This window comes from Triticum urartu, chromosome 5A (genome assembly GCF_056163025.1).
Source record: "Triticum urartu cultivar PI428250 chromosome 5A, HENAU_Tu73, whole genome shotgun sequence".
In the NCBI taxonomy this organism is placed as follows: Eukaryota; Viridiplantae; Streptophyta; class Magnoliopsida; order Poales; family Poaceae; genus Triticum; species Triticum urartu.
The window spans coordinates 657,914,944-657,935,634 of NC_141877.1; the positions used below are offsets into that span (position 1 = coordinate 657,914,944).

At 51.0% G+C, this 20,691-nt stretch overlaps 3 protein-coding genes and 1 pseudogene across 3 annotated transcripts; 2 read left to right on the plus strand and 2 right to left on the minus strand.

Annotated features, from left to right (window-relative positions):
• LOC147973830 (uncharacterized) lies at positions 1-3,204 on the minus strand. The gene is made up of 3 exons (XM_087524805.1): positions 2,175-3,204; positions 315-854; positions 1-185 (listed from the first exon to the last, which is right to left on the minus strand). Exons 1-3 carry the CDS (start codon positions 3,202-3,204, stop codon positions 1-3), a joined length of 1,755 nt encoding a protein of 584 aa, XP_087380931.1.
• On the plus strand, positions 3,203-4,759 carry LOC147973831 (uncharacterized). Its single transcript, XM_087524806.1, has 2 exons — positions 3,203-3,235; positions 3,899-4,759. Exons 1-2 carry the CDS (start codon positions 3,203-3,205, stop codon positions 4,757-4,759), a joined length of 894 nt encoding a protein of 297 aa, XP_087380932.1.
• Positions 4,760-5,814: 1,055 nt separating this feature from the next.
• On the plus strand, positions 5,815-7,602 carry LOC125529636 (7-deoxyloganetin glucosyltransferase pseudogene; annotated as a pseudogene).
• Positions 7,603-9,885: 2,283 nt separating this feature from the next.
• Positions 9,886-11,486, minus strand: LOC125519638 (uncharacterized). The gene is made up of 5 exons (XM_087525109.1): positions 11,364-11,486; positions 11,061-11,234; positions 10,617-10,940; positions 10,323-10,532; positions 9,886-10,233 (listed from the first exon to the last, which is right to left on the minus strand). The coding sequence occupies exons 1-5, from the start codon at positions 11,484-11,486 to the stop codon at positions 10,039-10,041; spliced, it is 1,026 nt and encodes a 341-aa protein (XP_087381235.1). The 3' UTR covers positions 9,886-10,038.
• Between the last annotated feature and the right edge of the window lie 9,205 nt (positions 11,487-20,691).

Below are 20,691 nucleotides of genomic sequence, written 5' to 3' on the forward strand. Positions count from 1 at the left end.
TCAGGCGTACCAGGCACGAGGGGACTGTTTCAGGCCATATAAAGCTTTATGCAACTTGCACACATAATCTGGACGCGAGGGATCCTGGAAGCCGGGTGGCTGCTGCATATAAGCTTCTTCAGTGAGAATACCATGCAGGAATGCATTGCTAATGTCAACCTGACGAAGCTGCCATCCATGGGAAACTGCAAGAGAGAGCACGAGTCACACGGTTGCAGGCTTAACCACAGGTGAGAAGGTGTCGGAGTAGTCAATTCCGTACTACTGTGTGAAGCCGCGTGCGACTAGACAAGCTTTGAACTTGTCGAGAGAACCATCAGACTTGTGCTTCACCTTGAAAATCCATTTGCATCCAATAACATTTTTTCCAGGCGGCCGTGGAACTAAAGTCCATGCCTTGTTCTGCTGAAGAGCGGAGAACTCGGCCTCCATGGCGGGGCGCCATTGTTCATCCTGGAGTGCGTCGCGGTACGTGCGTGGCTCAGCATGAAAGGCCCGACGCCGAGGATCATAGCGCACGGTGCCATCCGTGGGTACCAGCGTCTTCACGACGTTATTTCGGAGACGCGTTATCATTGGATGTGAAGTGCCTGTGGCAGGAGCAGCTGGCGGACGCTGCTCCAGAGTTGGAGCAGCAGGAGGCTCCTGTTCGCTCGGCGAAGTCGGAGACGCTAGGAACGCCGCGCCAGGAGAGCTCGTGTCTGGGCCAGGCGAGGTGCAAGACTCGGCTGTAGACGAGGCTGGAGTCTGCGACCCGCTCGGAAGGACGGGGAACGTCGGAACTGGCCCGTCTGCATGGCGACGATGCGGCGTGCATGGCGACATAGAGCCAGAGGACGTCGAGTCGCTGGAACCTGCATGCACATCAGAAGGACTTGACAACGCGTTAGAAAGCAATGTTAAATCATATCTCTGCATGCGATCATCCACTACGGCCGGCTCGGCTACAGGAAAAACTAAAGGAGGTGTAGGAAGAATGGGTGTGGTGGTGGGAGTAGTGGAAGATGCGGCTGCAAAAGGAAAAAATTCTTCATTAAAAACAACGTCGCGGGAAATATAAATACGGCCAGTTGATCGATCAAGGCACTTGTAGCCTTTGTGCATAGAGCTATAGCCCAAGAATACGCACTGTCGGGAACGAAAATCGAGTTTACGATTATTGTATGGGCGGAGGTTCTGCCAGCATGCATATCCAAAGACACGGAGAAAAGTATAATCTGGTTTCTCGTTAAGAAGACACGTGAGTGGCGCGGTGTTTTGAAGAACACGAGTTGGCATGCGATTAATTAAATAGCAAGCGGTAATGAAGGCTTCGTCCCAAAAACGGATTGGGGGAGAGGAATGAGCGAGGAGTGCGATGCCGGTTTCAACGATATGGCGATGCCTGCATTCAGCGATGCCATTTTGTTGTGAGGTGTGTGGGCAGGATACACGATGAGTAATGCCTTCCCGCTGAAAATATCTAGATAGGCGATGGTACTCCCCACCCCAATCAGACTGGACAGTTTTGATTTTAGTATTAAGTAAGCGCTCAACATGTTTTTGGAAGGTGTAAAATGCTTGCTCGACATCGGATTTTCTTTTGAGAAGATAAATCCATGTGAAACGACTAAAGTCATCCAAAAAACTCACATAATATTTGAAGCCTCCAACAGAGGTAATAGCAGGTCCCCAAACATCAGAATGAATAATTTCAAGCGGAGCATGAGTAACATGACTCGAATCTCGAAAAGGTAATTGATGGACCTTAGCTTGTTGGCAAGCATCACAAACATTATTAGACTCGATCGAAGGTGCACAAGCAAATTTATTTGACCTAAGAACTGACTCAACGACACTTTTGGATGGGTGGCCTAATCTTCGATGCCAAAGATCCGAGGAGAGCTTGACACCGGAGAAGGCGCGATGACCAGACACGATAGGTGAGGACTTGAAGCTTGGCACCGGATAAAGACCTTCATGACATCTACCGCGAAGAAGAACCTTCCTTGTTGCTCGGTCCTTTAGATAAAACAAGTGAGGATGAAATTCAGCGAAAGCATCATTGTCAGAGACTAACTTGTGCACGGATAGCAAGTGTTTGTTTACACGAGGAACATGCAAAATGTTGCGAAGATAAAGAGGTTTGAACGATCCGGAAATAGTGGAGTGACCAACATGTGAGATAGACAAACCTGCCCCATTGGCGACGTGCACCTTGTCCTTGCCACCGTAGCGCTCATGGACGGTTAGGCGGTCGAGATCGTTCGTCGGGTGGTCGGTGGCACCAGTGTCCGCGTACCAGTCCATGTCCGCGGAGTAGGAGCCGGTGTTGGCGATGTTGCCGGAGCGCTCGCGGTGCTCCTCCGGCTGGTACGCGTGGTTGAAGAGATTGCGACAGTGAAGCGCGTCATGGCCGAACTTGCCACACACCTGACACTTCAGGTTGGAGCGCCCATTGCCGCGACCACGCCCGCCACGACCACGAGCTTGTCCGCCTTGCCCGCCATGTGCACCGCTGCCACGTGCTGCAGCGTTGGCAGAGGGATGGATCTCTCCAGTTGAGTTCTGCTGCTCAAGACGAATTTCAGCGCTGAGAAGAAATGCATAAAAGCTGCTGAGGCTCACGGGGTCATCACGTGCCGTGATCGACGCAACAAGAGGCTCGAACTCGGAGCCCAGCCCAGCGAGCATGTACCCAAGCACCTCGTCATCAGATAGGGGCTTGCCGATGGAGGCCATGGCATCAGCGAACCCCTTCATCTTGCGATAGTATTCCGATGCAGAGAGGTCGTTCTTCTTCAGATTAGAGAGCCGGTACCTTAGTTGCATAACACGAGCTCGATTTTGTGAAGCAAACATGTCATGGAGAGCAGTCCAAACTGCAGCAGAGGTCGTCAACTGTGTCATCTGACCAAGAATATCCTCAGTCATGGATCCTAGGAGAGCAATCATCACGAGCTGGTCTTGCTGGTACCAGTGAAGGAACTCCGGGTTGGCCACCTCGACGGTTGCCTCACGGGTTCCTTGCATGATGGTGTGCGGTGGTGCTTCCACGGTGCCGGCGACATAGTCGTACATGCCGTTTGCGGCAAGGGCAGGAACGGCCTGGGTCTTCCATAGCAGGAAGTTATCCCGCGTGAGACGGATCGTGATGAGGTTGACGAGTGACGTGACAGAGATCGGAGCTGAAGAGCTGGAGCCGGCAGCGGCGGTGCCGGCCATGGGGATAGGATCTTTTTGCTCTGTATACCAAGTCAGCTAGATGGAAATGCCGTGATGGCTTACACTAGTATTGCTCAGTTTATATACATCAAGTATAGGTTCAGTTACAGCTCAAGCGATGTGGATAATTAAGAGAAAGGTCTCTAGACCTTCCACATTCTAGCACTAAGCTATAATGATCATAATAGGCAGCACTAACTGAATCCAAAGGATGCGTTGCTTAACAGTGTAGACCTTTGCCACGTAAATACAGACAATGGGCCACATAGTCGGGTATGCAATAAAAATGTCAAACATTAAGATTAGGGTGGAGTGCAACAAGGTGGCTGGGAAGTAGATGTTCTCTATGAAAAAAAATGAAGAACTGTGTTTTGTGTAACACCAACCTCTGCAATTCTCCGTTTTTGATTTAGTCAAAAGTAAATAAAAGTATTATTCCCAAAAACAGATTAACGCAAGACATAATCAGGAATGGTGAGTAGATTTCTATTGATTTCAAAGGAGGATAGAGATCCATCAGGGAAGGCTTGAAAGGTTATTCTATGAAAAGAATGACGATCGTATTGAGCTTATAGTATTCACTATACTATGTATGTGAGGATTAGGAAATATATTAAACTAATGACAAAAAAAAACATACATGCATGGATATATTTATTTTACTCCCTCCATTTTTTAATATAAGTCTTTTTAGAGTTCTAAGAGCATCTCCAATAGGCGCGACAAAACGAGCGCCCGCGCGGTAAAAGAAGTTTTTCGCGCGCGCCGGTTGGTTCCGCGCGCTCCAGCGGTGGCGGGAAGTTACCGCGCGCGGGAAGCGTTTGCACGCGCGCGGAAGAAAGCGGCACGCGACGCGGTAGATTTGGCGCGCCGCTTCACGCGCACCTATAAAGTCCCGCACTTCGCCACGCGCACAGAACAGCCACGCGCCCTCCTCCTCGCAACCTCGCCGCTTCGCCGCTTTCTGCGCCACCACCGCGCCACCATACCGCCGCGCCGCCGGGGTGCTTCGGGCTTTCGCGGCATCCGCGAGCGCCCCAACGGCTGGTACTCCGCCGAGATACGGGCCGGCGACGTCCGGCTCGGCCTCGGGACGTTCCGGAGCACGCGCGAGGCGGCCCTCGCGTACGACGCGGCGGCGTGGCGCTTGGAGAGGCCCCGGTTGCAGATGAATTTCCGGGACGTCTTCACGCGCGAGGAGGCGCATCGCGTCGCCCCTCCGCCGCGTCTCATCACGGACATGGACCGTGCCGACCACTCTCGGCGGCAGCGCCATCTCCTCGTCGCCGAGGAGGACGAGCGAGCCATGGTGGAGTGGCGCCGTCGCCACCCAGAGGATGTCGACACCGAGCGTGCCTACTGGGCGGAGAGGACGGCAAGGCGCCGCTCGGAGCGGGCGGACTGGCTTCAGCGGAAGGCAGCGGCGAACGAGCACGTCTCCGCAGGTGGGAGGTCGTTCTTCACCTCGAACGATGAACGTTGGGACGACATATGGCTCTCAACCTCGGACGACACCGACGAGAATGATGATGGTGATGGTAGCGATTTGGAGTAGTTTTCTATCTATGTATGCCGTAGTAGTTTCTATCTATCTATCTATGCCGTAGTAGTATCTATCTATCTATGTATGTCGAACTATCTATCTATCTATGCCGTAGTAGTTGCACCGATGTAAAATATCTTTGTATAATTTTTTTATCTATGTAATTTTAATTTAAAAAATATTGTAGAATGAGCGCGCGCTGCGTTTTACCGCGCCTGCTGGAGCTGCGCGCGCGCGCGGCTTTTCAACGCGGCTGCTGGAGCAAACGCTGCGCGCCGCACCAAATCCGTTTTTACCGCGCGGCGCGTTGGGCGCCTGTTGGAGATGCTCTAATATGGGCGACATACAGAGCAAAATAAGTGAATCTATTCCCTAAAATACGTCTATATATATATGTATGTAGTTTATATTAAGATCTGTAAAAGACTTTAGAAAACCGACGGAGTACTTCATAAAGCTCATCAGCCATGTTTATCAGTAACATGCATGGATACCCTTACGCGTTTGCTCACATTTACTAGCTACCACTTTAGGCTTTTGGCCAAGTAAGAGACTCACCAGACATGTTTATGTGGAGGTTCCACTGAAAGCTTCCATCCTGGAAGGAGATGCCACAGTAAACAAAATATCAGTTTTGCTAAAGCATATCTAGATGTGCCATAAGTATTGCACATTTAAGTCATATGTCATTGATCTTACATTAAGATTCGTGTGAATATTTTTTTTCTTTTTTCTTTTTCTCTTTATGCTTGATTTACTCAATTAGATGTGCAATAACTAGAGCACATCTAGATGTGCCCTAGACATACTCACAAAATATATATACCCGTGGACGTAATCACTTGCGTCCTTCATACCACGATGCCAATTCAAACTTTCAAAAACGTACGTCTTCGGTTCAGACCATTTGCTATCCAACGTGCGTGCTGCCTATAAATATATGCAGCCAATGCAAAGCAATGCATGTCCTCAACAGAGACAAGATCCAACACCAGACCAGAGTATAGCTAGCTAGCTGAAAGCCAAAAGCCCTTGTCATCTCGTCTGGGAAAGCTAGCTTGGGGGAAATGGGTTCTTCTTCAGCACCGGGCAAGAAAGCGCACGCTGTGTGCCTGCCGGCGCCGGCGCAGGGGCACGTCATCCCGATGCTCGACGTGGCCACGATGCTCCACGCCCGCGGCTTCGACGTCACCTTCGTCAACACCGAGTACAACCACGCCCGCCTCGTCCGGGCGCGGGGCGCGGCCGCGGTGGCCGGTGTTCCGGGGTTCCGCTTTGCCACCATCCCGGATGGCTTGCCATCATCCGACGACGACGTCACGCAGGACGTTCCCTCGCTATGCAAGTCCACCGAGGAGACCTGCCTCGGGCCCTTCCGCCGCCTCCTCGCGGAGCTCAACGGCCCCGCCACAGGCCACCCGCCTGTGACCTGCGTCGTCGCCGACGCGCTGATGGATTTCTCCATGGAAGCGGCCAAGGAGCTCGGCCTCCCCTATGTCCAGCTATGGACGTCTAGTGCCATCAGCTTCGTCGGTTACTGCCACTACCGCCTCCTCTTCGAACGTGGCCTCGCACCGATCAAAGACGTCAAACAGCTGACTGATGAGTACCTTGACACGCCGGTGGAAGACGTGCCGGGCCTGAGGAACATGAGGTTCAGGGACTTTCCCACCTTCATACGCAGCCCGGCCCCGCGCCTGAGGAACATGTTTTGGACGGTGCGGCCCGGATCAGTGACGTGGCGTGCGGACCTATGCCGACGGACCCCCGCCTCGGCCGTCGGCATAGCTCTGACGACGTTAGCCGCCCGTCAACAGCGGGGTCGCCGGGCCCACGACTATGCCGATGGCCCTTGTAAGCCGACGGCAGCTGTCGGCGTACTTGCAGATAGGCCGACGGCCGTTCTAGGGTGCCGTCGGCTTAGCTCCGTCTAACCCGACGGCCTGGATACGCCGACGGCCAGGACCAGGCTGTCGGCATATCTCCGAGGAACCCGACGGTGGTCGTCGGCATTGTTTTGGCCGTCGGGGTAGCACCCTGTTCCAGTAGTGCCGTACGACTTCATGTTGCATTTCGCGCTCAGGATCACCGAGCGCTCTGTCAGCGCTTCCGCAATGATCGTCAATACCTTCGGTGACCTCGAGGGGGAGGCGGTGGCCGCCACGGAGGCGCTTGGCATGCCCAAGGTCTACACCATTGGTCCGCTCCCGCTGCTGGCGCCGAGCTCTAACATCAGCATGAGCCTCTGGAAGCAGCAGGAGGAGTGCTTGCCGTGGCTCCATGGCAAGGCGCGTGGCTCCGTCGTGTACGTGAACTTTGGCAGCATCACCGTCATGAACAACGAGCAGTTAGTGGAGTTCGCCTGGGGGCTGGCCAAGAGCGGCAGGCATTTCCTCTGGATCATCCGTCCCGACCTCGTCAAGGGCGACACCGCGGTGCTCCCTCCGGAGTTCTCGGCCGAGACGGCGGAGCGTGGGCTTGTGGCCTCCTGGTGCCCGCAGCAGCAGGTGTTGAACCACCCGGCTGTGGGCGCGTTCCTCACGCACAGCGATTGGAACTCAACGATGGAGAGCATGTGCGGCGGCGTGCCGGTCATCAGCTGGCCGTTTTTCGCGGACCAGCAGACCAACTGCCGGTACCAGTGCAACGAATGGGGAGTCGGCATGGAGATAGACAGCAACGTCCAAAGTGACGCCGTCGCGGACCTTATTACAGAGGTCATGGAGGGGGACAAGGGGCAGGTGATGAAGAAGAAGACGCAAGAGTGGAGGGAAAAAGCGGTCAAGGCTGCTAAGCCCGGCGGCTCGTCTCACCGCAACTTCGAGGAGTTGATCAGCAACGTGCTAGCTCCTTGACGCCACCTTTCCACTGCAATCCTAGCTCTTACCTGGGATCCTGGGTAAAGAAATATTCCTAATAATTGTTGTATTGTACCTGTACCTGCTCTATGCATGATGTATCTCTTAATTATTCCACAACATTCGTACTCCCTCTATTTTTTACTTGACTAGCCAAGTGACCCTTGCGCAACATTTCTTCTTCTTTTAGTACTCCCTCCGTTTTTTTACTCCGCATATAAGATTTGGTCAAAGTTAAACTGTACAAAGTTTGACCAAATTTATATTAAAAAAATATGAACATCTACAATACTAAAACTATATAGTATGAACATACGTTTCATGGTGCATCTGATAATACTGATTTCATATTGTGAATGTTTATATTTTTTAATATAAAATTAGTCAAACTCTATAAAGTTTGACTTTGACCAAACCTTATATGAGAACTAAAAAGAAACGGAGGGAGTAGAAACTAGAAAACATGCCGGTCCATTCAACGGGAGAAAAGATATCACACATCCCTATCCCAATAGTAGACAAAATCAAATGAATCATCCAGTTAGTTCTTGTAAACCTGAATGATACTAAGAAAAATAAGCAAAAGAGTGAGAAGAAAGACAAAATAAATTACATACCATGTGGCCACCTAATCATTCAATCAATCACCTTTTTATGCATGTCTTCTTCATGTTGTTCCACTGCGGCAACTGTTATAGTTAGCAAATTCAAAGGTTTCAAATAATATAGGACAATGAAAATACCTAAATTAGTAGGTTGCAAATATAAAAAATAAGTTTTAAACCTTACTTTTCGTCTGTGCTGACAACTTTGATAATGCTACTGCTATTAATAGCACACTGATTAGCTATATCCATTCATACTGAAAAATTGCGACCGAACACGTGTAGTATTACCATATGGAATATTTACATCTGTTAATATATAAAGTGTGTGTAAAAAAGATATGAAAATATTAAGCAAAACTATAATAGAAGACAATAAACAATACCTAAGTTAGTAGGTCACAAGATAACCTGAACCAAGGACAATAAAGAATAATGCACTTAGCAATTAGTAATAAACCTTGATTTCCATCCATGTTCACCAAATGTCATAATGCTGCTGCTATGATATAGCACAAACTTTAGCCGCTAAATGTCAATGGCGCGCGACCTCCATGGAGGTCTTTTTTCAAAAAAAATCCAAAACATATTTTAATGTTTCAAAAATTCTGAAATAAACTCGTAGATGTTGACTTGGATGTATTCTACAACTATGTAAAATTTGAAGATGAAATACATTATGCTGAGAGCTACACAAAAAAGAAAACTCTTGATTTTTCATACTGACGAACAGTACAAACACTATTCACTATTAGAAATGCAGGATTTTTCTCTTTTTCGTGTAGCTCTCACCACAATGTATTTCATTGTCAGATTGTATACACATGTTGAATACATCCATATAAATGTGTAGAATTTTCTTCAGAATTTTTTGAAACTCCAAAATGTCATTACCTAATTTTTCAACTCCACCTCCATGGAGGTTGCCCGCCAAAAGCCAGCACCCAAACTTTGGTCGGCTTTTAAAAACTGAGACATAAAGTTTGGGACTGAAAGACATATTATTCAGTAGATCAAAATATTCAGAGTGGTGGTGGAATGAAAAAATGTATAAAAAAATATTCCAAAGAAACTACAATGTTAACACAGTAGCTTTATTTTTATCTATTTATTTTTAACTTCAGCGGTAAATAGTTTCAAACTAAGTCGACGGCTAGGCCGTCGGCATAGACGTGCCACGTGGCGAGTAGGCGTCACCCCTGGGGCGGGTCTATGCCGACGGCCTAGCTGTTGGCTTAGTTTGAAACTATGTCGACGGCTAGACCGTCGGCATAGACCTGCCACGTGGCAGCCACTGGGGGCTCCTGGAGCAGGCCTATGCCGACGGCCTAGCCGTCGGCTTAGTTTGAAACTATGCTGACGGCTAGACCGTCGGCATAGACCTGCCACGTGGCAGCCACTGGGAGCTCCTGGAGCAGGCCTATGCCGACGGCCTAGCCGTCGGCTTAGTTTGAAACTATGCCGACGGCTTAGCCGTCGGCATGGACCTGCCACGTGGCAGCCACTGGGAGCTCACGGCAGCTCTATGCCGACGGCCTAGCCGTCGGCATAGTTTCTATCTGTTTTTTTTTCTTTTTTCTGTTTTGTTTCAGCTCAATTCATTTGAATATATACAGCATCACACAACAAATATATGCATCACATAACAGCTGGCCCAGCAGCATCACACAACAAATTCATCATCACACATCATAAGAAGCATCGCAAAGCATAAACATATAAGTATCATCACCACCAAGCATATAAGAATCTCACAAACAACAATAAGAAACATCACAAGCATATAAGTATCATCACCACCAAGACCGCCACAATGTGACCCAAAGGCTTAAGCGCCAGGACGTCGAGCACCACGGAGGTCGTCACCGCCAAGACCGCCGAAGCCCAGGTCGTCACTGCTAGCGGTAGCGCTACCGCCAAGACCGTCTCCACCTCCGCCTCCGCCTCCGTGGATTGGAGTGGTCGGGCTCCGTGTCTCCGGAGTGCTGCGAAGACCACCGCCAATGGTAGATCCACCTGTTCCCTGGATGTTGAAAAGACATATGCACGGGATATATGACTGTGTTGAAAGGCATGACATGCTTTGGGTGAATAGATTGGGGATGAACTAACCGGCGAGGGGCCAGCGTTCTGTGCCACAAACTCCTCAAAGCTCATCATCACTGGTTGTGCTGGAGGGCATTGTGCTGGAGGGAACTGAGGACACCTGCCGGCTGCCATATCCTGAAAAGCCTGTTGCATCTGGCTATCCCTCTGCACTTGGTGTTCATAAAGCCTCTGATGCCACGCCATGGTCTCCTGGCGTGTGTACTCCAGGTAGGCCTACGGTATGACATGATGGAACTCATAAAACTACTAAATGTGGAAAATGAAGTGAGCAATGAAGATAAGAGGGAAAATACTTACAGATTGTTGCTCCTGAAAGAGGGACTGTGTACTGGTCACTGGCTGGCTCGTGCGCTGGCTCAGGCTCGGGTCGATCCGACGAAGCTGTGTGTAGGAGATACTAGGAGTGATCACAGCATCGAGAACCGCCTCCCGACCGTGCTCCTTGGGCCCCATCCTCACCACCGCCATGTTGTCCAGAGGCACCGCAATGGGGTCAGGTGTGTCAGGATGTAACTTCAGATACGCTTCGGAGTAGGCCTTCTTCCTCCCTGCGGTCTTCTTGCCGTAGTACTTGGGCTCGCCAGGCTTGGGGTCCTTCCGCGTATGGGCGATCTCCCACGCCTGCATGTGTGAGAGCGGCCGCTTCAGTTTCTCCTCCTGCACCACCAAACAGAGGTTAGTCATACATAAGAAAGTGATGGTAAATAGAAGAAGAAGAATGTTTAATGGGGTTAGTCATACATTAACTGCCTTGTGGAGATAGTGGTTTCGGTTTCCCTGAGCATGTACTCCCTCCGTCCCTCGGTTAGCCTTATTTTTGGTTCTCATAGCCGCCCAGGCTCCAGCCTCATCACACCAAAGATCCACCAATGCCGCCCAGGACTCGTCTTTTCCATAACACCAATTTGGACACACCTACATAATAAAAGCATAATGGCATGTAGGTGTGTCCAAATTGGTGTTATGGAAGCATAAAGCATAATGTACCACAAAGTAATGAAAGCATAATATATGAAAGCATAATGAAAAATCTTTTATACTTACCGCCAAGAACTCGGGCCTCTCCAAGGTAATGCCCATCCTCCGCGCTTCTTCCTTGGTCATCTTCACACCAAGATAGTCATGGTAGTATGTGGAGATGGCCACATAGCGCACCTCGTACTGCATCTGGCGGGCCTTCTTCTTGCATTGGCGCAGCACGATCTGGTCCGCTCTAGCCCTGTGCTCCGAAGACCTCGATAGAATTTCTACAATCATGCATGAAACAAGAATGGAAGAAGCCATGAGTTAAATCATTTTCATGAAACTAGAATGAACTTGTTCTTCTGAAGAGAACTCACCCAGAAAGTAGTGATCACGGCCTTGGCATGGGTCTCATGGTCCGCGTGGAGGGCCGCTTCCCAGTGGTCCCAGCTCGTGGCCAAAACCCGACGAGTCGGCTGCCTGACTGGATCCGGACAGTACAACCCCGGCCAGTATAACTTCAGCAAGACGGTGATGAGGCCGTTGGGAATACGGACCCCTTTAGAATATATCCAGTTGCTGCAAAATAATGAACTATTAGCATGTGACAAGCAAAATAAATAACAACCGGAATAAGCATGTGACAAGCAAAATAATGAACCACTTACTCTTTTCCCGTGGGCTCAATGAGCCACTTCTGCTCCTCAGTAGCCGGAACCTGCTTTGGTAGCTTTGCGTTACCACGCAGCCACCCCTTCTTGTCAACCCCCTTCCCGTCACCACCATCATCCCTGCCACCACCCTCCTCCTCGCCTGCCTCCCCCTCCCCAACCTCCTCCCCAACCTCCTCCTCCTCCTCCTCGCCTGCCTCCTCCTCCACCTCCTCCTCCTCCTCCACCACCACCTCCTCCTCCTCCTCCCTAGAGTGTACCTCACTAGAGGAGGGTACCTCACTAGAGGAGGGCCTCGAAGACAACACCCCTAAGTCGGTGAGGGTGCGCTCTTTCTAGCCACGACCCCCTGTAGTGGCTCTCCTCCCAGCACCTCGTCCTCTAGAGGCTCTCCCCCCACCCCCTCCTCCTCTAGGGGCACCTCTCCCTCGACCTCCCTGTGAGGAGTCATCGTCAAGTAGCCGAGGGGGAGGATTACGTGCTCGACCACTCCGACTAGGCAGGCCGACGACCTTGCGTAGGAAACCCACGCCGTCGGCCTTCCCCTTGCCCATGTTCCACGAACCTGCATTGAAAAGAGAAAAAGCAATTAGTAAATTAATGAAATGAAGGAAAAGGCATGATAATAAACACATTAATAAAAATGCATAAAAAGGCATATTCCTAAACTATAGAAAAAAATACTTGAAACGTACATCTGCTAGAACCCATATGAATCATCACTGTTGTAACCTCTTTCTCGGTTCGTCTCATCATCACTATCAATCATATCATCTTAGTTGTCCGACGAAGGTGGAGGCTCTTCCTCGTCGTCAGCGTCTTCGTTTAACTTTTCTAGCATAAGTATGTCATTTTCATTGACAATGGTCTCACCATCATTCCGTGCATCGTCGACGTTTGGGTCCACATCATCATCACCCAATGGTCTAGCGTCATCATTTCTAACCACATCATCATCATCATCAGGTTGCTCTTGATAGAACACTCCCTCGTATGTCATGGGGTTAATGTTGTAGTAATCGTCTTCATTCGGGTCTGGTAGCTTACCATGTGGCAACACCTTGAACACAACTTCCCAACCCTTTAGATACACTTTCTGGCATGGGTAAGGCAGATAATATACTTTTGTAGCTTGGGTAGCCGCAATGAAGAGATCGGCTCCGGCATAGACGGTTGATGGTTTAACTTCGACCAAACCAATGGAAGGCGTATGTTTTACCCCCTCCCGCGGGTCGAACCATCGGCATTTGAACACAGGCAGACTTAGGGTCTCACGCCCCTGGCGGAATTTAACCTCGTATATATTTTGTACCCTTCCGTAGTAGTCTACTGAATTTTGACCGGGGGTGTACACTCCAGTATTTATAGTTTTGGGATCGGGGCGGCTATTTTGGTGCTCCTCTGTATGGAAGCGATACCCATTCACATCATACTTTTTACATGTCATGACGGCAGGGTCAAAACCCATGGAAACCCATCTCAATTCATCATCCATAGATATGTCCGGATCTTTTCCCTACAAGTATAATGGAAATTGTTGCGTGCATTAGTTCGGTTAACTAATAAATGTTGAAGTAGGTATTTAATAGGGGAGTGTGGAAAATTACTTTCTCCATGAACCAAGCAACAAAATTTTTACGTCCAGGATTTCCATGATGGAGAAGAGTAAGTGCCTCCGCCTTAGTAGGAGGATTCACTCCCGTCCATTCCTCTTGAACGAAATCACTAAAAAAATATAAGCGGTGTTAGACCGGGACTAAGTGAACATGAAACATGATGATGTGGAAGACATAAAGGAATGGTGTAGTGGTATTACCTCATCCACACTTCCTCAACTTCCTTGATGTTGTGCAAGATATAGAACATGAGGTCCTCCCACTCTTGTCGTGGCATGTTATAAGATTTCGAGGCCCCAGCCCTCCCACCTTGCGCGTTGAATAGATCGAGCCTGGGTTGATACTTGGGCTCTTCTATATTGTATCGAGGCACCTTGTTATGCAGATGGGGAACGTGGTCTGGATAGTATGATGTCCTGAGGTCTGACACCTCCTCTAGGATAACTGCCTCAGCTATGGAAGCTTCAATCTTAGCTTTGTTTCCACATTTCCGTCGGAGATGCTTGTTCTGCCTCTCAGGGCCGTACTGCCAGCGATTTTGCACAGGGCCCCCCAACAATACCTCGTTCGCGAGGTGCAGAATGAGATGTGTCATCGGAGTAAAGAAGCCTAGCGGAAAGATCTTCTCTAGCTTGACTATCAACTCCGGTGCCTTCTTATGCAATTTTTCAATCACCTCTTTACTTACTTCTTTAGCACAGAGCATGCGGAAGAAATGGCTAAGCTCGGCAAGCACTCGCCAGACATGCTCGGGGACATAGCCTCGAACCATCACCGGCATTATCCGCTCAATCCATACATGGCAGTCATGACTCTTCAGGCCGGTCACTTTGCCCGTTGAAAGATTGACTCCCTTACTTATATTCGATGCATAACCATCGGTGAACTTCAAAATTTGTTTCAGCCAGATAAGTACTTCTTTTTTTCTGGCGGTTTAAGGACAAAGTCAGCATCTGGCTTGAACCAGTTTTTTCGACCGCCTGTGGGAGGCTTCATGTTCAGGCGTGGTCTATCACAAATTCTCTGTTGATCGGCTCTAGCTTTTACATTATCCTTCGTCTTATCAGGAATGTTGAGGATCGTGTGGAAAATGGACTCTGCCACATTCTTTTCGGTGTGCATCACATCAATATTGTAAGGAAGTTTGAGGTCCTTGAAATAGGGAAGCTGCGAGAAGGGGGTAATGTGCGTCCAGTTGTGCGTCTCACCATATCCCTTGAAGCCTTTGGCTTTGGCTTTGCCTTTGCCTTTGACTTTAGGCTTGAGAGCTTTTAGCTGAGCAAGAACATCTGCCCCCGAAAATGTTGGAATCTCAGTTACTTCATGAACAACCCGGCCTTTCGTGAAGTTCGTCTTGTCTTCCCTGTCTGGATGGTCTGGAGGGAGGAACCGTCGATGCAGGTCAAAGGCTACATACTTGCCACCCTTACTCAGCCAAATCATTCGCAGAGCCTGCATGCACACTGGGCATGGCATCTTACCACTTGTACACCATCCGCAGAATAGAGCATAGCCGGGAAAGTCATGCATGCAATAGTGCAACCAAACTTTCATCAAGAAATTTCTCTGCAGATCCCGGTCGTATGTCAACCTCGGAAAGTACCAAGAATGGTGCAAAGCATCCACAAGCGGCTGCATAAACACACCCAATTGCTTCCCCGGGTAGTCAGGCCCCGGAATGATGAGCGACAAGAACATGGTCTTCCGTTGCATTAGGGCACCGGGAGGAAGATTGAGCGGAATTACAAACACAGGCCAGCAGCTGTATGGATTGGACGACATACCATATGGATTCAACCCATCACCTGATATGGCTATTCTGACATTCCCAGCCTCGGCTGCTTCCTCGAGGTATTCTTCATCGAATGACTTCCATGCTTCCCCTCCCGATGGATGTATGATTTTTTTGGATTGTACCTTATACCTTCCTTGTGCCACTTCATCATTTTGGTAGACTCCTTCGTGATGAAAAGGCGCTGCAGTCTTTTTATAAAATCAAGATACCGAAGAACCTTAACAGGGATGGTTAGCTGCTTTTTCTCACCATCTTCACCGACCACCTCAATGTACCAAGATGAACCGCACTTCCTACAGTACTTGTCATCCGCATACTCGTGCCTAAACAAAAGGCAATTCTTCGGGCAAACATCTATTTTCTCATAATCCATAGAGAGTGCCTTCATGATTTTCTTTGTATCGTACATGCTTTTCGGCAGTTCATGACCCTCAGGGAGGCTGTTAGCCCATACTCCCAGGAATGCTTCGAAGCATTTCTGGCTACAGCCGTACTCAGCCTTGACTGCAATCAGTTGCGAGATGGCATCCAGCTGAGATATTTTCGCACCCACGTAAAGAGGTTTCTTCGACGAGGCCAAGACCTCCAAGAAGGCCTTTGCGGTTGCCTCCGGCTCCTCCGGTTCATTCTCTGAAGGTGTCGCATTTGCCGTTTCTGCAACAATGACATCATCTAGCATGTCCCTGACCCCGTCATCCTCATATCCATCGATGCGTTGTTGCATCACCTCCTCTCTACCACGGTCCTGCTCGGCTATGTTTATCGGCGGCATGTCAAAGTTTGGCATATATCCGTGCGTGCGAAGGTGCTCACTCATGTCCGTCTGATTTCTACGGTGACGTCTGGCACATCTCGCACAGGGGCATGGTGGGATAATTCTCATTAGACGACGGAATATCTCCTTCAAATACACATCGGTTTTCGCGATCCACTCTGATGTTACTCGATTCCGACGGATAAAACCACTGTACATCCACTGATTATCTGCCATCCTCTGCTTTTTTGCAACCCACACAACATAATTAAGGATTCACTTAAATTAATCACATCAAATTTTCAGTTTCTACCGCGTTTAATCCACCTACATCTCTAATAGGTAAAGATGGGTCCTAATCCCACCTGAGGATGTGTAGATTGAGTACGTTCTCCATTCTACCCCGTTCCGAGATAAAATTTCGGCAGCACCTCCCCGCTGTTCTCCAGATACACGTCTCGGCAAATAGCCGAGAGAATGTGCTCCGGAGAACAAGGGGGAGGCGCCGCTGAAATCCTGTCTCGGAACGGGGTAGAACATGGAGAACATACCCAATCTACACATCCTCGTGCTGTCCATGGAAAACGCTGGACAATCCGAAAGAGCTGCGGTGATAAATATGCAATTGAATGCATATTTATCGATGCAACCCTTTCAGATGGGAGACCTAGGTTACGCGACTTGATGTGAAAATTTAATCTAGTGACATGGAAAAAAAGTGGACGAGGTCATGGAATTGTTGCTCACCCTCCGATGTAGTCGATCAAAGCAGAGGGACGATCGTGGACCAACACCTCCAACATCGACAATCACTCCACGAAGATGGAACACCACAAATCCTGTTAATTACACCGAGTGGAAAAAATTTAGGTCATCACCTCACAGTAAGCATTGACACTTTAAACTATAAAGAAAAATCATATTTTGTCAACTGTCAAATTTGGAAGAACTAATCATATCGCAATTTAGGTCATCACCTCACATTAAGCATTGACACATCAAATTTTTTTAGCAAGATCATCATGATGAAATAACCACTTATCATATCCCAAATTTGAAGCACATCTCACATAGCTACTTAACAACATCACAAACTGAAAATAAAATCTTCATTAACAATTTTATAAACTAAGTGACTCAAGTTGCTTTTTTAACTATGATAATTCATTTTGCCGAGATTCATCCATCTAGCGACCTAACCGTAGCAAAACAATTCGTTTTGCCGAGATTCCTCCATCCATCTAAGACACATACAACATTCATCCATCTAGCAACCTAACAACATCCAACATCCATCCATGCATCCATTCATACATCCAACAGTAGCCAAATAATGGAAAAAAAAAGAAAAAAAAGAAGTGTTAGCTCACCGGGCAAAGAGGCGTCACGGTGGTGGCGTTGGAGGCAGGGGCCGGCGGTTGAGGTGACGGGAGGGCCGGGGCGGGGTTGGGCCGGCCGGAGAAGCCCGGCCAACACAGCAGGGGCGCGGGTCGGCGAGAGCCGCGGCCAGCCGTGCTCGGGACCGCCGCCGGCGCCGCACAGGGTCGAAGAGGAGGCGGTGTGGTCGGGGCGGCGGGGCGTTGGAGAGGCAGGGGCGGTTGGGGCACAGGGTTGGAAAGGGCAGGCCGGGGTGGGGTCGAGGCGGCGGGGGTTGGGCGGCAGCGGCGCGGGGTTCAGCGGCGCGGCGCGGGGTGGGGCTGGACCGGGGTGGAGGCGAGGCGGCGCGGGGTTCGGCGGCGGCGGCGGCGCGGGTTGTGAGGAGGCGGCGGCGTGGGCGGGTGGAGGCCTAGGCGATGCGGTTGGGAGGCGCGGGGGGTCGGGGAGAGAGGAGGAGAACGAGTGGACGGGGCGCCCCAGGGGATGGATAAGGTGAGTATATGCCGACGGCTTAGCCGTCGGCATATCTCTGTATGCCACGTGTACGCCTATGCCGACGGCCAAGCCATCGGCATAGGTATATATTTTTTCATTATTTTAAGGTGCATTTTTCCTAACACATAAATATTAAACATGTTTATTGGTTCTCACAAAAAATTTGGCTGCATTGTGCCCGTCGGAATAGATAGTTTTCGGCCCAACGTGGCTGTTTCCCTCCTCCGTGACACGGCGGCAGCGACGACCGTGAGGGGTGCACACCCCGGAGCCGCGTGTCAGGTGCCTGCGAGTAACATCACACTTCCACAAGCGTAGGAGGGCCCACCGCAACACCTGGCGGCATTGCTACCCCCCCTCCGGTACCCCATCCCGTCTAACCCTCACGGACGGCGCCGCCGCCGGCACCTGGAGGGGGGAAACGGACGCGTCGGGTCTACACGGAGGGGATCTTGCCGTGGGTCTGGCCCGGATGTTGCTCCAAATTGTTCCTATGGGCTGATCTAACACAACCGGGTGGATACGTCCACTGCTCAAAGCACGTCCGTGCAAAGTCAAAGGGGTAGATCCCGTGGTCAAATGCTACAGGGTTAGGCGGGACGGGGGCCCTAGGGGGGGGGTAGCAATGCCACCGGAGCAGCGCACCGGGACCTCATACATGCGGGATGGTGTGGTGGCATGTCCGAAGAGGCGGCACGCGTCTCTGGGGTGTGGCCCCCCCTCTGCCGCATCGTTACCGCAGAACGTCTACTACCGTGTCATCGCCGTCCGTGAGGGGGGGCCACGCCCCGGAGACGCGTCCCGCCTCTTCGGACATGCCACCACACCACCCAGCATGTATGAGGGCCCGGTGCGACGCTCCGGTGGCATTGCTACCCCCCAGTGCCCCCGTCCCGCCTAACCCTGTAGTGTTTGACCACGGGATCTAGCCCTTTGACTTTGCACGGACGGGTTTTGACCAGTGGACCTCCCCACCCGGTTGTGTTTGATCAGCCCATAGGAACACTTTGGAGCAACATCCGAGCCAGATCCACAGCAAGATCCCCTCCGTGTAGACCCCACGCGTCCGTTTCCCCCCTCCAGGTGCTGGCGGCGGAGCCGTCCGTGAGGGGGGGCACACCCCGGACACGCGTGCCGGGCGTTTACAACTGCCACAACACTTCCAGACTTGTGAGAGGCCGCCTACGCAAGATTTGGCGGCATGCTGGCCCCCGGAGGCCGCCGGCCACAGCCGTAGACGCGCGAAGGGCAATCCGCGTAGAGGGAATTTTTCGGATACTTCTCCATCACCAAAAATTATGAAAAAATACCATCATTCCTATAGCACATGTGCCCACGTCGTGCAAAAAAACTCATGATTTTATCGCGCTCCGAGTATTTAGTAATATTGACGCCGCATCGTTACCGTAGAACGTCTACTACCGTGTCATCGCCGTCCATGAGGGGGGGCCACGCCCCGGAGACGCGTCCCGCCTCTTCGGGCATGCCACCACACCACCCCGCATGTATGAGGGCCCGGTGCGACGCTCCGGTGGCATTGCTACCCCCCCCCCCCCCAAGTGCCCCCGTCCCGCCTAACCCTGTAGCGTTTGACCACGGGATCTAGCCCTTTGACTTTGCACGGACGGGTTTTGACCAGTGGACCTCCCCACCCGGTTGTGTTAGGTCAGCCCATAGGAACACTTTGGAGCAACATCCGGGCCAGATCCATAGCAAGATCCCCTCCGTGTAGACCCCACACGTCCGTTTCCCCCCTCCAGGTGCCGGCGACGGCGCCGTCCGTGAGGGGGGGCACACCCCGGACACGCGTGCCGGGCGTTTACAACTGCCACAACACTTCCAGACTTGTGAGACGCCGCCTACGCAAGATTTGGCAGCATGCTAGCCCCCGGAGGCCGCCGGCCACAGCCGTAGACGCGCGAAGGGCAATCCGCGTAGAGGGAATTTTTCGGATACTTCTCCATCACCAAAAATTATGAAAAAATACCATCGTTCCTATAGCACATGTGCCCACGCCGTGCAAAAAAAACTCATGATTTTATCGCGCTCCGAGTATTTAGTAAGATTGACGCCGCATCGTTACCGTAGAACGTCTACTACCGTGTCATCGCCGTCCGTGAGGGGGGGCCACGCCTCGGAGACGCGTCCCGCCTCTTCGGACATGCCACCACACCACCCCGCATGTATGAAGGCCCGGTGCGACGCTCCGGTGGCATTGCTACCCCCCTCCCCAAGTGTCCCCGTCCCGCCTAACCCTGTAGCGTTTGACCACGGGATCTAGGCCTTTGACTTTGCACGGACGGGCTTTGACCAGTGGACCTTCCCACCCGGTTGTGTTAGGTCAGCCCATAGGAACACTTTGGAGCAACATCTGGGCCAGACCCACAGCAAGATCCCCTCTGTGTAGACCCCACGCGTCCGTTTCCCCCCTCCAGGTGCCGGCGGCGGCGCCGTCCGTGAGGGGGGCACACCCCGGACACGCGTGCCGGGCGTTTGCAACCGCCACAACACTTCCAGACTTGTGAGAGGCCGCCTATGCAAGATTTGGCGGCATGCTAGCCCCCGGAAGCCGCCGGCCACAGCCGTAGACGCGCGAAGGGCAGTCCGCGTAGAGGGAATTTTTCGGATACTTCTCCATCACCAAAAATTATGAAAAAATATCATCGTTCCTATAGCACATGTGCCCACATCGTGCAAAAAA

Coding starts and splice junctions, on each gene's coding strand:
- LOC147973830 (XM_087524805.1), bottom strand. CDS start 3,204: ATGGCCGGCACCGCCGCTGCCGGCTCCAGCTCTTCAGCTCCGATCTCT. Junction 855..2,174: donor GCACGTCGCCAATGGGGCAG/GTTTGTCTATCT, acceptor ATGTGCATGCAG/GTTCCAGCGACTCGACGTCC. Junction 186..314: donor GGTGAAGCACAAGTCTGATG/GTTCTCTCGACA, acceptor TCTCTCTTGCAG/TTTCCCATGGATGGCAGCTT.
- LOC147973831 (XM_087524806.1), top strand. CDS start 3,203: ATGGGGATAGGATCTTTTTGCTCTGTATACCAA. Junction 3,236..3,898: donor CTTTTTGCTCTGTATACCAA/GTCAGCTAGATG, acceptor AAGTCTTTTTAG/AGTTCTAAGAGCATCTCCAA.
- LOC125519638 (XM_087525109.1), bottom strand. CDS start 11,486: ATGCAGTACGAGGTGCGCTATGTGGCCATCTCCACATACTACCATGAC. Junction 11,235..11,363: donor AGAGGCCCGAGTTCTTGGCG/GTAAGTATAAAA, acceptor TTTATTATGTAG/GTGTGTCCAAATTGGTGTTA. Junction 10,234..10,322: donor AGAACGCTGGCCCCTCGCCG/GTTAGTTCATCC, acceptor TTCAACATCCAG/GGAACAGGTGGATCTACCAT.